Source organism: Gymnoscopelus braueri (genome assembly GCF_963280865.1).
Source record: "Gymnoscopelus braueri genome assembly, chromosome: 5".
In the NCBI taxonomy this organism is placed as follows: Eukaryota; Metazoa; Chordata; class Actinopteri; order Myctophiformes; family Myctophidae; genus Gymnoscopelus; species Gymnoscopelus braueri.
The window spans coordinates 45608670-45623669 of record NC_137606.1 but is presented as its reverse complement, the minus strand read 5'-3'; the positions used below and the strand labels follow the sequence as shown (position 1 = coordinate 45623669).

Here is a 15000-nt window from a genome sequence, read left to right as displayed (position 1 = left end):
ATATTACCATAGTCAACTGGATAACAAATCCTCAAACAACTACTTCAGGAAGAAGAGACAATTACATTTAGATCACCTGACCTTACTCTTTATTGTGCATTGCCAGTGCATTGCCAGTTTAAGGCGAGAGTGTGTGTGTGTGTGTGTGTGTGTGTGTGTGTGTGTGTGTGTGTGTGTGTGTGTGTGTGTGTGTGTGTGTGTGTGTGTGTGTGTGTGTGTGTGTGTGTGTGTGTGTGTGTGTGTGTGTGTGTGTGTGTGTACCTGTACCTTCTGGGACAAGTAAAAGGCAGCAATGCCCAGGGGCCAGAAGCAGCACAGCATTGAGAAAAAAGCCAGGCCTAGGTAATCCTGAGGAATCATGAGAGGGAAGTTGCTATCGCTGTCGGTATCACTGAAGTCATCATCACTGGACGAGTCCTGGGGGCACACAGGAGATACAATCACACAGTCAGACAGTTTTCACTGTCAGAGCAGCTCCACTGGTGCAGAACCATTGCCGTTGAGATTATGCTTTTAACTCGGACCTCTAATACAGTACACTTTATTATATGAGGATCACACAGAAACTATTCACAAAGCACATGTGTAGTAGGATGTAATTTGTATACGTGAGGGGACCTCATTTAACTGACTAAACTTTTTTTAACCCATTAAGACCTGGAACTGTGTCATTTTTAGATTTGAGCTAAAAAGCATTATTTTACACTTTGGCTATTCAAAAATAGCAGATATACAAGCTCATAGCGCGGCACCGAGTGCCGCGCTACGAGCTTGTAGATCTGCTTTTTTTGAAAAATCGTGAAAATGTGTGCAAATCTTTGAATATATATATTTTTAAAACCAACATTTTTAACTCAAATCTTTGCTTCTGGGGGGTCCCTGGAACAAGATATTTTGATGGGGGTCCGCGGCCAAATACATATAATGTTGGGGGTCCTTGACATGAAAAAGATTGAGCACCACTGATATAGAAACATACGTTTTTCAGAATACTGTTGGGATTTAGGAGACATGTAGAATCGGCTTCAGGTCTCAATGGGTTAAATATTTAATTTCAAAGAAAAAACCTCTCTCTCACACACTTGTGCCAGTGTGCCATGGCACCCGTTCCTAAAGTTGCCTACCCCTGCCCTAAGGGCATGTCTTTTTAGCCGAATATATTTGGTGAATCTCACAACGTGTCTTGTTGCGACGCATTGTGAGCTTGTAGATCGACGAAGAGATTTGGGGTAGAGGGAAAAAGGAGGGGATCAAGGGGACCCATGACGGACCCTGGTCAACAAAGTACAGCAGAGGTTTTAAGCGGCTAAGAGAGTGTGTGGAAAATTACTTTTTTGCACCTTGATTCCTCATTCTTTGTGCTATTTGTTCGTAGAAGAATTAACATAAATGTAGTCACAAAGCTTGTAGCCTCGATCTCCAGGCTTTTATTGCTTAGTTTTGCTAAAAAATAAAAGCCTGGCCCAACTATAGCCTGTACTGGGTATGAGGAAGTGTTTCATTTCCCAACCAACCAGAGTGCAGTGGGCGTCGCTCGTAATGTTGTGTTAACGGGGCGGGGGTTGACGGACAGATCGGTGAACCAATGGGATCAGGCGCCGTCTCTCGCCGGCTCTATACACACGCCCCTTTATACACGAAATCAGGAGGGTTGCAGCAGGCTACAAAGCTTGAAATGTGTGTTTTTATTTAGTTGTGTTGTTTACGTCCTGCAGAACAATAGGAAAACTTTGCTGGTGCGAGTAAGAGTATATGACTGAATGGGGTTATCCTTAACACGCACACTAACCACAGGCTATTCATGATTCATGCTGTATGTGTGCGCATGTCTGTTTTTAAGGGAAGCATATTTAATCTGATGTCCTGTCTTAGTCTGACCCTGTCAGATTACTTGTATTATTTTCTGTGCAAAAACAATAATTGCGGAAGACGCGCCCAATGAATGTTTCACCTCCCATGACCTTTCAGTGAATGTCCCACTGGCTGTCCAGTACACGGGAAAAAAAGCTTTTCTTTGCCTGCCAACGACATTAAAGGACATCAGACACGGGTAAAGCATAAGAAAGCATAGGCAAAGCATTTTAAAGATTCATTCACAAGGATATACCATGCTGGTGACATTTTACTGTGCGTGTGTGTACTGCCCTTCTGAAGGTATTCTCTGACGTTAGGATTAAGGTTACACCGATTTACTGGCTGTTGGTATCGACAAGTAATTTTCACTAAAAATATGACTATATTGTTTTATCAAGTTCTGTAGTTTATATTTAATATAGCTGCCATATGCAATACCCCCCCTCCATTGTCAAATGACTTAAAAACAACAACAGCAACAACAACATGAAAATATTGAAAATATCAGAATTTGTATCAGAAGAAGTTTAAGTTAAACGTTTTATTTTGCTATAATGACATGCAAAATATTGATGCTACAGTACGTTGAAAGTGGTTAAACTGGTACAATAAGTTTATGAATTGAATTTGAATCTAATTCTTTTCTTGCTTCATCCTCTCCTTTCCAATTTAAAAACCACTGCCATACTCTAACCTGGGCTCACAACACTAACCTGTGAAACGTCTGTGAAAGGCATCAAGTCCAAGTGTAGAAGTGGGATATTCCAAGGGGGACTTACACCAAAGGGACACAGAATGAGGGCTCACCCATGTCACACTAGAGGACATTTACTGTACCTTGTACAGATAAATAAAGAGCCGGGTTTGTCCCTAAGGGCTTTTGAAGTGAACCAGATGAAGGAGGTCACTGTCTTTGAGGTCACTCTGTGCATGGGTTACACTCCCACAGGAACCCTCAAGCCCGATTTACAGTTTGTCATAAAATAGTGTTGCATGCCCACAATAGCAGGTCTACGAGTTCACAACACGTCACATCATGACACACACTCAGGATGTATGTATGCAATGCAAACACAGTGCATGCAACAGTGCATGCGACTGCAGGTTTGCATGCTACACATATTTTAGTTGTTCGTAAATGGCCATGGTAGAAGGGTTTATCAACTTGCGGTTATCAAAAAATAAGGCACCATGTGGAGGCAAACCATTAGCTTCAGCATTATTCATAATCTTTCAATAACCACACCTGGGTTGATTATTACATAATCAATGGCATCTTATGCTTTATTCAGATAGGACAGTGCCCATAGAGACAAGAAGACCAGGAGAGAGAGAGGGTTGATGACATGCAGTAAAGTGCTTCTTTGATTTGATTTTAATTGATTTGATTTGATTTGATTATTAGACGTTATTTTTAAAAGAAAATACATGGTACATGCGTCTCACATAAACGTCAAGGATAAAACACAATAAAGTCAGTGACTTATTTCTGGTTCTTGGTCTTGGACAAACAAACATTAAAACAAAGATTGGGTCGTATTCGACCCAGGGTCAGCTGCTATAGCAGTAGCTATGTGATATGCCCTTTGTAGTCAGTGAATCACCAGAGAATTCTAAACAATGGCATCTTCGAAGCCTCCTTCCAACCTTCAGTACCACTACCAGTAGGCTACCATTTAGAATCATAGAAAAGATATTTAGACTCCAGGTCAAGCTCTGTTTAGAAGTCTATGGAATAAGAAGGGGCTTTTAATATGTAGTTGTAGTGTTTAGCCTGGCTGCTAGTGCTCTGTAATAAAATCGTTCTTCAATCCTTGATGCACAGTGTCTTGGAGAAAGTCACGGAAATGATTTTCATTGAGCATACTCAGGGAAATCCATTTCATACTTAAGATGCTTTACAAGAAATGAATCCAACGTATTCCAGAATATACAGAAAATAGCACAGGCTTGGTTGTAAATGAACACCTACATGCTCAGTCCCTCTCCATGAGAACAGCATCAGCTAAACTCCAAATTAAAAATATTCTAAGGCTCATTCCTCCGACACTGAGACTTACAGTAACTGTGAGAGACTAAATTATGAGAGACGTCTCCCCTGAACATGCCAAGTGAGATCACACAGGCAAATCCTTGTTTCATGCCGTTACAGCATGTAGTGGAAAGGGTATTGATATTGAAAATTGTAGGGGACAATGCTACAACAATGCTAGTAACAAACGTGAATGAAACCCACTCGCAGATTGGGTCCCATGCACAGCCCATAGATTAAATCTAGTTGGAGTGAATACATGGCTTAGCTCTTTCCTATGTTTCTGACACGCTCACTCCATACGCAACAACCAGATCCCCTTTTAAGATCATCAGATAAAGATCTCCTCTCTAAACCCGGTATAGATTTTAAATCACGTTATTATTAATCTGAGTTCCCAGAAGTTCTCGCCAGCTCTCGAGGTTCATAATCTCGAGAGCTGGCGAGAACTTCTGGGAACTATTATGGTGCTTTCAGTCACTATATGGTCCCACTCTGTGGAATTCTATACCAGTTGATCTAAGGTCTGCTACAACAGTATCCTCTTTTAAAAGCAGACAAAAAAAAAATCTATTTTCACAAGCTTTTAGCTAGATTTGAAGTGTGCAGTTTCACTTCATTTTAATTCATTCTTATGTATTAATCAAATCATGTGTATTTTGTGTAATCATTTTTATTGCGCTTGTCATATGAAATGTGGTATATAAATACATTTGACTTGACTATACAGTTAACTGCTGCCTGGAGACAAAAGAGGTCTTTTCGTTTATTCAGTCCCTTAATAATTGTTTCTCCAGATCACAATCATGGTTGCAGATTCTGACAAAGAATGTTAACATTTGGTTTTAAAAAGTGCATACAAATTAAGTTTAATGTATTATTCTAAAACTTCCTGCTAATAAGAATGCATTCCTTGTCAACTTGAATGGTTAAATAATCAGGTTGGGTTTCAACAATCCAAGTCGTGACATCTCCTGCATGTACTGTGTAGTAGTAGCTGCGGCACCAAAATCTATTTTGTGTTTGATAAGCCAAAACAGTTGAACTGGACACTAATACATTTTGATGATGCTAGCACGTTCAGATACTGTAGTAATGTGCTACAAGAACAAGACATGATCTATTAACAGTGTGGATTCCATATGGATCACGTACTTCACGTGGCTAGTCTATGACTTCAGATGACGCATCTATGATGTGTGACTCCATATTTGGGCATGGTTTCAGTCTGATTCGACCGCCATTCACTAGGCCAGCAGTCCGGGCCGCCACCATTCACTTATATTCTATAAAAGTTAGGTACATTCATTTCCAAAAATAAAAAAAATATGTGAGAAAGAAATGTAGGGATTTAGTTCCTTGGCCTACTGGCAGCATGCACAAGAAATCCACAGTCCAGCAGTTTGCAAGAACTGACACACACATAGATTCACAGACAGACAGACAGACAGACAGACAGACAGACAGACAGACAGACAAGACCCATTTCTAGACTGCTCACCTCCTACAGAGCCATGCCATAAAAAACAGCACATATTACACACTGTAGAAGATTCACTCCCATTTTGATTCAAGCAGAGTTTCTCTAGTCTGACAATATGCCTCTTGTTTGCGCATGCGCTGGCCTCACACACCTAAAATAGACAAGTGAGCTTGTATATCTGCTATTTTGGGTGGGGGCTTTTAGGTCATCTCCACAATTTATAAAACTATAAAAGTGTGCACGCAGGACCCCCAGATCGATGAACATTCATCAACTTCGCCATATAGTACTTACACTTAGCAAATGAAGCTAATTATTGGCCATGGTGGCTAATGGCAAGGACAGCTTCTGGTTGAACCTGAGTGTTAATGTAACTCTTCAGTGTTTGTTGCCATGGTGATTGTAGGCATCTGTTTCACTGTCTGTGGACTGTGGTTGGTCAGTTTGACCATAGAGGCGGTAATAAAAGGTATTTTGAATGTTTGGTGCTGGCACTTCTGGTGTGAATGATTTGTACATACTGGGGCCTGGCAGCCATACTGGACCCCAGGGTTTAATTTGTTGGGGGATCCTCCGCCTCCTTTTGTTATCCCGTCTGGTCATTCATTTTTATCAGCAGTGGGGATCCCTGCTTCAGGACAGAATTAATTATTTCCTTTTGGGAGATGTAGACTCTCTGATATGTTTGAACAATTAATTAAAAATGTTAACCTGGTGTCCGTATTTTTGGCACATTTTCTAAACGTGTCAAAAGTGTAACAAATGTTTAAAAAAAATGTTTTCTGTGTGGAGTTTGCATGTTCTCCCCGTGTCTCCTAGGGTAGGTACCCTCACAAAAACATGCAGTAATCCTGGTCACTATACTGCCTCCCACTGGCCAGCCGGGGCGCCTGATGGAGGGGAAGGGAACTGGTTGGAATAACGTGTTCCTTCCACGCGCTACGTCCAACCAGGGAAACTCTCCCCTGTCAGGTGACAAGAAGGTCAGTTGGCTCTCATGCATTGAAGGAGGCATGAGCTCGGCCCTGGCCTCCCAGGTTGGCAGAGGGAAGGTAGTGCCCAGGATTACATAGACAAATGGCACTGGGTGTAAAAAATAGGGTTACAAAATCGTGGGATAAAAATTTTACGAAAAAAAAAAAAAGTTTTTAAGTAACCTATGTATATTTAAGTATATAGGGCCCCCCAAAATGAAATTATGCTGGACCCTATTACGTGATGGTCTTACCTCAAAGTCAGGCAGCAGGTCATCCTCATCATCCATGCTGTAGGACGCACTGTGTAAGTCCTGTGCCTCGGCAAGCAGCTTCCTCTCCAGCGTGGAGCCCGGGTGGATGTCCACAAACGTGGTCTCCAGGTAGTCCTTACTCAGCAGGGAGTCTGTATGGCCCCAGATGGGGGCCCCGGGGTAGAAGGACTCCAGGGTGCGCGGTAAGGCGCAGGGATCCAGCACTTGCTGCTGCTGGAACGGAGCGGGGCCTCCGCAGTAGCCCCTCCATGGCAGCGAAGGGTAGGCCCTGTCCTCCTCGCACCTCACCAAGATGCCCTTGAATAGCCCTGCGGGAGCGCCTGGCCCGCCGGGGTGCGGCACTTGCCCCCCATTGTTTTTGGGGCTGTTGTCCCCCCCAAGCAGAGGGTGCTCCAACTCGTCCAGATTCTCCATGCACGCCTACGGTAACGCCAGCTGCGCAGGAGGCCGCTGCATCAGCAGCCAAAAGGCAATCTTACAAGTTAATCTCCCTAAAGAGGCCCTGCTTTCGGATTTACACGAAAGCGGCTGCTATGCTGGCCTTTGTTGCGCGGTGATAATCTGCCCTTGATCCTATTCGTTTAATTTCGCTCTTATTATAGGCCTTGTTCTCAAGCTCAAGGACACATGCCAGGATCATTATGGAGTGATGCCCCTGCTCTGTCAGTGCCAGCTCTATCTCCCTCTCGTGTCAAGTGATGGACTGGTGCCGAGGACACGTAGAGCGAGACCTAAGCTCCTGGGCCTGTCTTGAAGCTTCCTTATTTCTTCATGTGCCACAAGTCATTTGTGTCACAGCTGACGACATGGCACCTTTGTGTCTCCCATTTCACCTGCTCGCGTGTGAGTCAGGGTTCATGAATATGTGAATGCACTCCCTCTCACGTATGACGGGAAAATGTAAATTGATGATGGGACGGAGGCTATGAAAAATGTTTGGGCTTTTCAAGCTCGATTCGATGGTAAAAACGGTCTCTGCCAATCCAGCATCAATCCTTTATCCTTACACAATGGCGTGGTATTACTGTGAATGTTTTTTACTTCTGTCATCCCTTTCAAGGATTGAAAATAGCTTTCAGAGGAAAGCAAACAATGACTCTGTGGTCTGGAAAAAAAATTATCAGAAAAGATCACTGAGAACGTGTTGTGATTTATTTTTCTCCCGCAGTATAGCCTCAAATAAAGTGTACAAAAAGGCAACTCAAACTCAAACCAAAAATGAATGATAGGGATCCATATGCTATAGCTCTAACAGCAGCATTGATTTGAAAGGATCTGTCCATCAAAGAATGCAGCGAGGCTCCAGAGTCTGAAAGCAAACAAACATGTGCTTCTGCAGACAACACTGCAACCAGGTGTGTTCCTCTGTTGTTGCTGACTGGCATCGATTTACGTCTGCGAGTCCGCAGCTCTGCTCCTCTCCTCTCGACGGCACTCCTGCGGGACGTGTATTTTTAAAGTTGCCGTCCGATCCGTTCTCATTCAGGTGTTTTTCACTCAGGACAGCCCAGCAGTCGGGTGACACTGAGTCCAGTGGCTGGTCTGCCAATCGTCTGCTCAAGTGGTACAGTGCTGCCAAGAGAGAGAGAGAGAGAGAGAGAAGGTCACACACAATATTTAGACTCTGCAGTTCTGTCCCGAGAAGACGAAAGTGCCTGTTAGGTACACAGGGTTGGGAATTAACCGATTACATGTAATGGAGTTAGCTGTCACTGTTGAAGTGTCATGATTGAGCAACCTGCTCACTCATTTCATTGACGTCGCTCTGGAAGAAATTGTTTTCAAAAATGTCAATGTACTGTATATAAAGTCCCTAAAGTCACCATCTTGTAAAATGACTGAGAGGCCCCTGGTTCATATTGTGAAGCACAGATACTAGGACAATGCCAGTAAACACGCACGCACCACACGCGCACACAAACACACAGGGAGGCAAACGGGACAGTAAAAGGGTTATGCATTTCAATGGAAAAGTGCAGCCAAGTGCACTTGATATCTGGCAAGAGCCTGTGGGAATGACAGGCCTGACTCACTGCTACAGAGCCTACAGCACTGTGTCCTGCTAGTATAGAACCAATGTTCTCTCACTGCTATACAGAGCTGCAGCACTGTGTCCTGCTCGCATAGAACCAATGTTTTCTGCCAGACAGACAGACAGACAGACAGACAGACTTGTTTGCTGAGGGAGCCTGAGGGATCCTGTGAAAACTCCTCGACGGACTCACAGACTTGTGTTTAAAAACCAGAGACAGCTGGCATGGTGGAATCCTGTGTATGTGGCCAGCATCATAAGATAAATAAATAAACAACTAGATGAAAAGAAAAACAAATTAAAGATAAACAGTGGATGCATTTTGGCAGTGAGGGGAATGAAATCAGACGAGCAAGGGTCTTGCTCGTCTGATTGGTTTCTCTACATGGTTTCCACAGGCGGCATTTCAAACATTTGTTCCCCGGCTGGCCTGCCCCCCCTACTGTTGAGTAGTGAGCTTGGCTATATCTTGTGAGTGCCATCCTCCACGTGTCGTATCCCTGGCTCCCCGCCATTATCATGAATTCTTAAAACTGTATATTTTGATATTTCTTTTATTTTCTATCGTTGTTTGTTGCACTGTTGTTTGTCCAATGTCCAGTTGTTTGAAGGTTGAATGATGAATGTTTAATGGACCACAATGGAAACAAGTCTTTGGCTTTTTTGAGTCTCATCCATTTGGTGCGTTTGTTTACTCGTACTGCTGTAGGCCTACTTCAAAATAAATTTAAATATTCAATCAATCAAATCAATCATACCTTAATTGTGCCGTAATCTATTTATATCCTATTATAAACGTTTCAGATTCGGGTTTAAGGTAACCCAGTGCGGCTACATTTCCATGAAGCAATTCGATGATTCAAAGTCTCACTCATTTTTCAGCATACCACAGTAAAGCCACAGTGAAGGTCCTGAATCATAGCTTCTGGTTGAGAGAGTAATGTTCATCAGCTCTATCAGCTCCCAAACTGCAAACACAGCACCACGGTCTCCAAGGGATACGGGGGCACTTAACAGATCATAGGCAGCCTTGAACACTGGACACAGTAGCTACACTGTAACTCTCTCTGAAGAATTCACTACACCACTGTTACACAGTCAGTAGCTGGAAATCTTCAGGGAATGCATGCATTCACGCACGTGCACCCACATTGGACTCGCTGTTTCTTGTGGTGGAAAAAAACATTTTTTATTTAAGTAAAAGTATCAATACTGTAATGTAGAAATACTCTGTTACAAGTAAAAGTCCGGAATTCTGTACTTGAGTAAAAGTACAAAAGTATTGGTATACAAATTAATAAAAGTACTCATTATGCAGAATGTCCCATTTCAAATTTTTCAAATGTATAAACATCTTTTGAAAATAGCAGATCTACAAGCTCACAATGTGTCACATCGCAGATTCGCGATGCATTGTGAGCTTGTAGGCTACGGTATTTTCAAATTGCCGAAATGTATATAGGGCTGAAGTGGGTAATGTATGTTTTGTAATAATAATCAAAATCTTCAAAGTAACTAATAACTAAAGTTTTCAAATAATTGTAGGAGTAAAAGTATAATATTTGCCTCTGAGATGTAGTGGAGTAAAGTAAAAAATACCTCAAAATTGCACTTAAGTTTACTTGAATAAATTTCTGTTTCCATGGATAGCCTAGTGATGTTACATTGGGTTTTTTCAGCTGACGATCTTTGCATATCGTGTTGCCTGCCAGCATCTCTGTCAGCAAACAATGGATTTATATTTATATCTCCTGTGTTTATGTCTCTCTTGGGAATGGTGCATGGTGGGAGTTGCAGTCAGTGTCGTGCAGAGAGAATATGCTGCTGGCTACAAATTAAATTAAATGGGACTGTGTCTTAATGGAACTAAATAATATCTATGTATACTATGAAGGCAACTACATACTCTGTGTGTAACTCTTTGAATTATTTGCACACACACATGCTCTACACTGTACATAAATTGCCATACAACACGTCATGGTAAACTGACTGTTCTTTTGTTTGAAGGATAGACACTATTGTGAGACGACTAGATTGGAGCAAAAATGAACAGATGAGCCTCAATAAATGCATTGGCCTGAACAACCGCATGCATAATCTCACATCCTCATGGGTGGGGCAGCGAATGCTTTTCATATTTTCAAGCGGGCCCTGATCCAGAAAAAAATTCTCACGTAATAGACTCAGCTGTGTCCCAATGTTCAATGAATCAGTAACCTAATCAGTGCCATAAATCCAACTGTATATTGGTTCACGGTACCCTGCTGAAATAGGGACTGGTTTGAGACTCACCCCAGGTGTGGCTAAGGGCAGGTACACACTGCAGGACCTTTAAGTGGTCGGGGGGTCATCTGATCGTTAAGCATTACACACTGCAGGAGTTTATTTCTTGAAATCGGCTGTCATATATCGTTGTGGTTTTCACACTATAGATTGATCCCCGACCAGGGATTACACACTGTAGGATAGTTAGGATTCTATCTCCAGAGTCAGACCCAATACATACATTTGTGTTTATTCCAATTCATTTTAATCGACGTATCCCGTGATATGCCTTAAGCGGGTGTAAGTCAGACATACTGTATGTAGAGTGCAAAGAGAACAATGTAGTACTTCAAAGAAACTGGATACCATGAAAACAATCATCCTATAGTCTAAACAACATGCTATCATGCTGTTTAGACAGGTGTGATTCTTAACATTCTTATTTGTGGTTAAGCAAGACATCTAAATATCAAAAACATATACATGAATATACAAATAACATGAAGTAACCATGAGAGCACCACAGTCTACTAACGCTTTACTAAAAAACGTACCTTTTTAACAAAGCATTTCTTAGATATTTTTACCCTATATTGTAGCACTTTGAGATTTGTTTTAAATGTAAAGTGCAATATAAATGAAATAATATAAAATAGTGTATTTTAATTATAATAATTATTATTAATAGGGTATTATGTAGATTTTTTGCCTTTGTTGTTTTTATGCCAATGTTTTTAAACTCTGTAGCACTTTGAGATTTGTGAAAATGTAAAGTGTGTTACAAACAATGTATTATAACCAACATAGATTTGCATTGTATCACCACCACCTATCAAAATAGGACACGGGATACATTTCTGACTATTCTGTGGCCAAACAATGAAGGTATCTGGACTGTGACTGAGACTAAGTTACTGAGTTAAAGGGGGCCTATTATCATTCATACATGTAGCTCTATATTGTTTTATTCTGAGACTCCACTAGAGTAGCTTTGCATGATTCACAGTAAAATAATAATAATAAATATAGCTGCAAGCAGCGATAAGCGGGGCCAGGGAATAGAGAGAGAGAGAGAGAGAGAGAGAGAGAGAGAGAGAGAGAGAGAGAGAGAGAGAGAGAGAGAGAGAGAGAGAGAGAGAGAGAGAGAGAGAGAGAGAGAGAGACTAATGAGGAGTGAGTGAGGGCAGGTGTGATTATGGATTGAGAGGGAATGACAGCAGGTGAGGTGGGTAGATCCAATCCATGGGAATAGGCCAGGTGGACTGTTGCTGTTGCTCACTTTCTAAAAGAACATAATTATGAGAGAGAGAGAGAGAGAGAGAGAGAGAGAGAGAGAGAGAGAGAGAGAGAGAGAGAGACGGAATAGATTGAAGAGAGAGAGAGACGGAATAGATTGAAGAGAGAGAGAGATAAACGGAATAGATTGAAGAGAAAGTGAGAGAGAGAGAAACGGAATAGATTGAAGAGAAAGAGAGAGAGAGAGAGAGAGAGAAACGGAATAGATTGAAGAGAAAGAGAGAGAGAGAGAGAATCGGAATAGATTGAAGAGAGAGAGAGAGAGAGAGAGAGAGAGAGAGAGAGAGAGAGAGAGAAACGGAATAGATTGAAGAGAAAGAGAGAGAGAGAGAAACTGAATAGATTGAAGAGAAAGAGAGAGAGAGAGACTTGGAAACGGAATAGATTGAAGAGAGAGAGAGACATGGAAACTGAATAGATTGAAGAGAGAGAGAGCGAGAGAGACATGGAAACGGAATAGATTGAAGAGAGAGAGAGAGAGACATGGAAACATAATAGACTGAAGAGAGAGAGAGATGGAAGCAGAACGGATTGAATGGACATCTCAACCTATTGCCATTAACAGGAATCGAACTCTCAACCTTTGGATTGACAGGCTGCAACACTACCTATAGTGCTATAGCTTTGTACAGATTGAGGTTGTCTGTTGAAGATAAAAGTGAACCAGTGAAAGCAGCCGACCTACAAGCTCAGAAACACGTTGCTATCTGAAAAGTTGTGAGATTGTAGATTGGAGAGAGAGAGACATGGAAACGGAATAGATAAGGATAATTCCTTTAACAGGTCCGTTCATGAAAGTCCTTGCGGTCTTGTTTCCAATGAGGGCCTGTGAGCAATTAGGGGTTAAGAGTCTTGCTCAGGGACAAATTTTATTTGCTGGCCTGGCCTGGAATCGTACCTGGGGCAACTAGGGCCTCTGGCTCCCTAGGCTGGCTCACTAACCACTCAGCTATGGCCGCCCCTCAAGAGAGAGAGAGAGAGAGAGAGACATGGAAACGGAATAGATTGAAGAGGGAGACATGGAAACGGAATAGATTGAAGAGAGAGAGAGAGAGACATGGAAACAGAATAGATTGAAGAGAGAGAGAGACATGGAAACATAATAGATTGAAGAGAGATGGAAGCAGAATGGATTGATTGGACATCTCAACCTATTGCCATTAACAGGAATCGAACCCTCAACCTTCAGATTGACAGGCTGCAACACTACCTATAGTGCTATAGCTTTGTCCAGGCTAAGGTTGTCTGTTGAAGATAAAAATGAACCAGTGAAAGCAGCCGATCTACAAGCTCAGAAACACGTTGCTATCTGAAAAGTTTTGAGATTGTAGATCGTCTATTTTCAGAATGAAGTATGTCATACATTGCAAAAACATACCTTCTCAGATAAGCATTTCATGTTATCTTTATCAATTGCATATGTATTCATTAATACAGTCTTGTTGTTTGCAATGCACTTTAAATGAAGTCTCCACCAAGTGAGGCTTGAATCGGCAACCTTGATGTTGTGAAACAGTCACTTAAGCGGGAAGCCATTGGACCAACAGACCTGATCCAGTGAAAACGGAGGTCAAACAGATGATACCATTTCACGCAAATAACTGAAAAATCCTGGGTTTAAGTGTTTTTCAAACTGCTCAAAATTACGGACAATCTAAGGGCGGAGAGAGAGACATGGAAAAGGAATAGATTGAAGAGAGAGAGACATGGAAACATAATAGATTGAAGAGAGAGAAAGATGGAAGCAGAATGGATTGATTGAACGTCTCAACCTATTGCCATTAACAGGAATCGATCCCTCAACCTTCGGATTGACAGGCTGCAACACTACCTATAGTGCTATAGCTTTGTCTAGGCTGAGGTTGTCTGTTGAAGATAAAATTTAACCAGTGAAAGCAGCCGATCTACAAGCTCAGAAACACGTTGCTATCTGAAAAGTTTTGAGATTGTAGATCGGCTATTTTCAGAATGAAGTATGTCATACATTGAAAAGACATACTCTCAAATAAGCATTTCAGGTTAAGTTTAACAATTGCACATGTATTAATTGACACAATCATGTTGTGTGCAATGCAACTTTAATGAAGTCCGCATTAAGTGAGGCTTGAACTGGCAACCTTCAGGTTGTGAGGCACACGTTTAAGGGAGAAGCCATTGGACCAACAGATAAGAACCTGTGAAAAAGGAGATCACACAGATGATACAGTTTCACGCAAATAGCTGAAATATCCTGGGTTTAAGTGTTTTTCAAACTGCTCAAAATTGCGGACAATCTAAGGGCGGAGCTTACTGGTCAACGTGATACATGTGTTCCTCATGAGTCAAGGCACATGTGTAAACAGGTTTAATGGCTGTCGGCCAAACGAGGCATGACTTTTGCCTGTTTAAAGTTTGCACTTTCAAAAAATCGCTATAGCGCCCCCCTTTGACCAATTGGAGTAAGATTGGTTTCAGTAATATTTGGAATGACCCTCAACATTACCGCAAAGTTTCAAAGAAATGTGAGTCTGCATGTATGTGTTAGGGGCAGATGAATAATTGTCATAAAACTGCAATATTCATTGGCTCATTAAAGCTTCATTTTTTCACTTATGGAAAATCCTCGCTGCTTGTTTGTCGGCAAAGGTCCAAAGTTCATGTGTAAAACGTTTCGTGCAGATTACTCAAAAATCCCAGGAGGAGATAGGTTTTAACTGTTTTTTATATAATTCAAAATGGTGGGAGATCTAAAGGTCAGAGGTCAAAAGTCAGAGGGTTAAAGTTGTTCATCATGAGTAGACGCATGT

At 41.7% G+C, this 15000-nt stretch overlaps 1 protein-coding gene across 1 annotated transcript in view; it reads right to left on the bottom strand.

Annotated features, from left to right (window-relative positions):
- Positions 1-7032, bottom strand: part of tmem91 (transmembrane protein 91) — a gene marked incomplete at both ends in the record, with an annotated part of 8772 nt that extends 1740 nt beyond the window's left edge. Inside the window, 2 exons of the mRNA XM_080428590.1 lie at positions 268-417; positions 6598-7032. Coding sequence (XP_080284716.1) covers positions 268-417; positions 6598-7032 — 585 coding nt within the window. The remainder of the gene's footprint in view (positions 1-267; positions 418-6597) is intronic.
- Positions 7033-15000: the final 7968 nt, after the last annotated feature.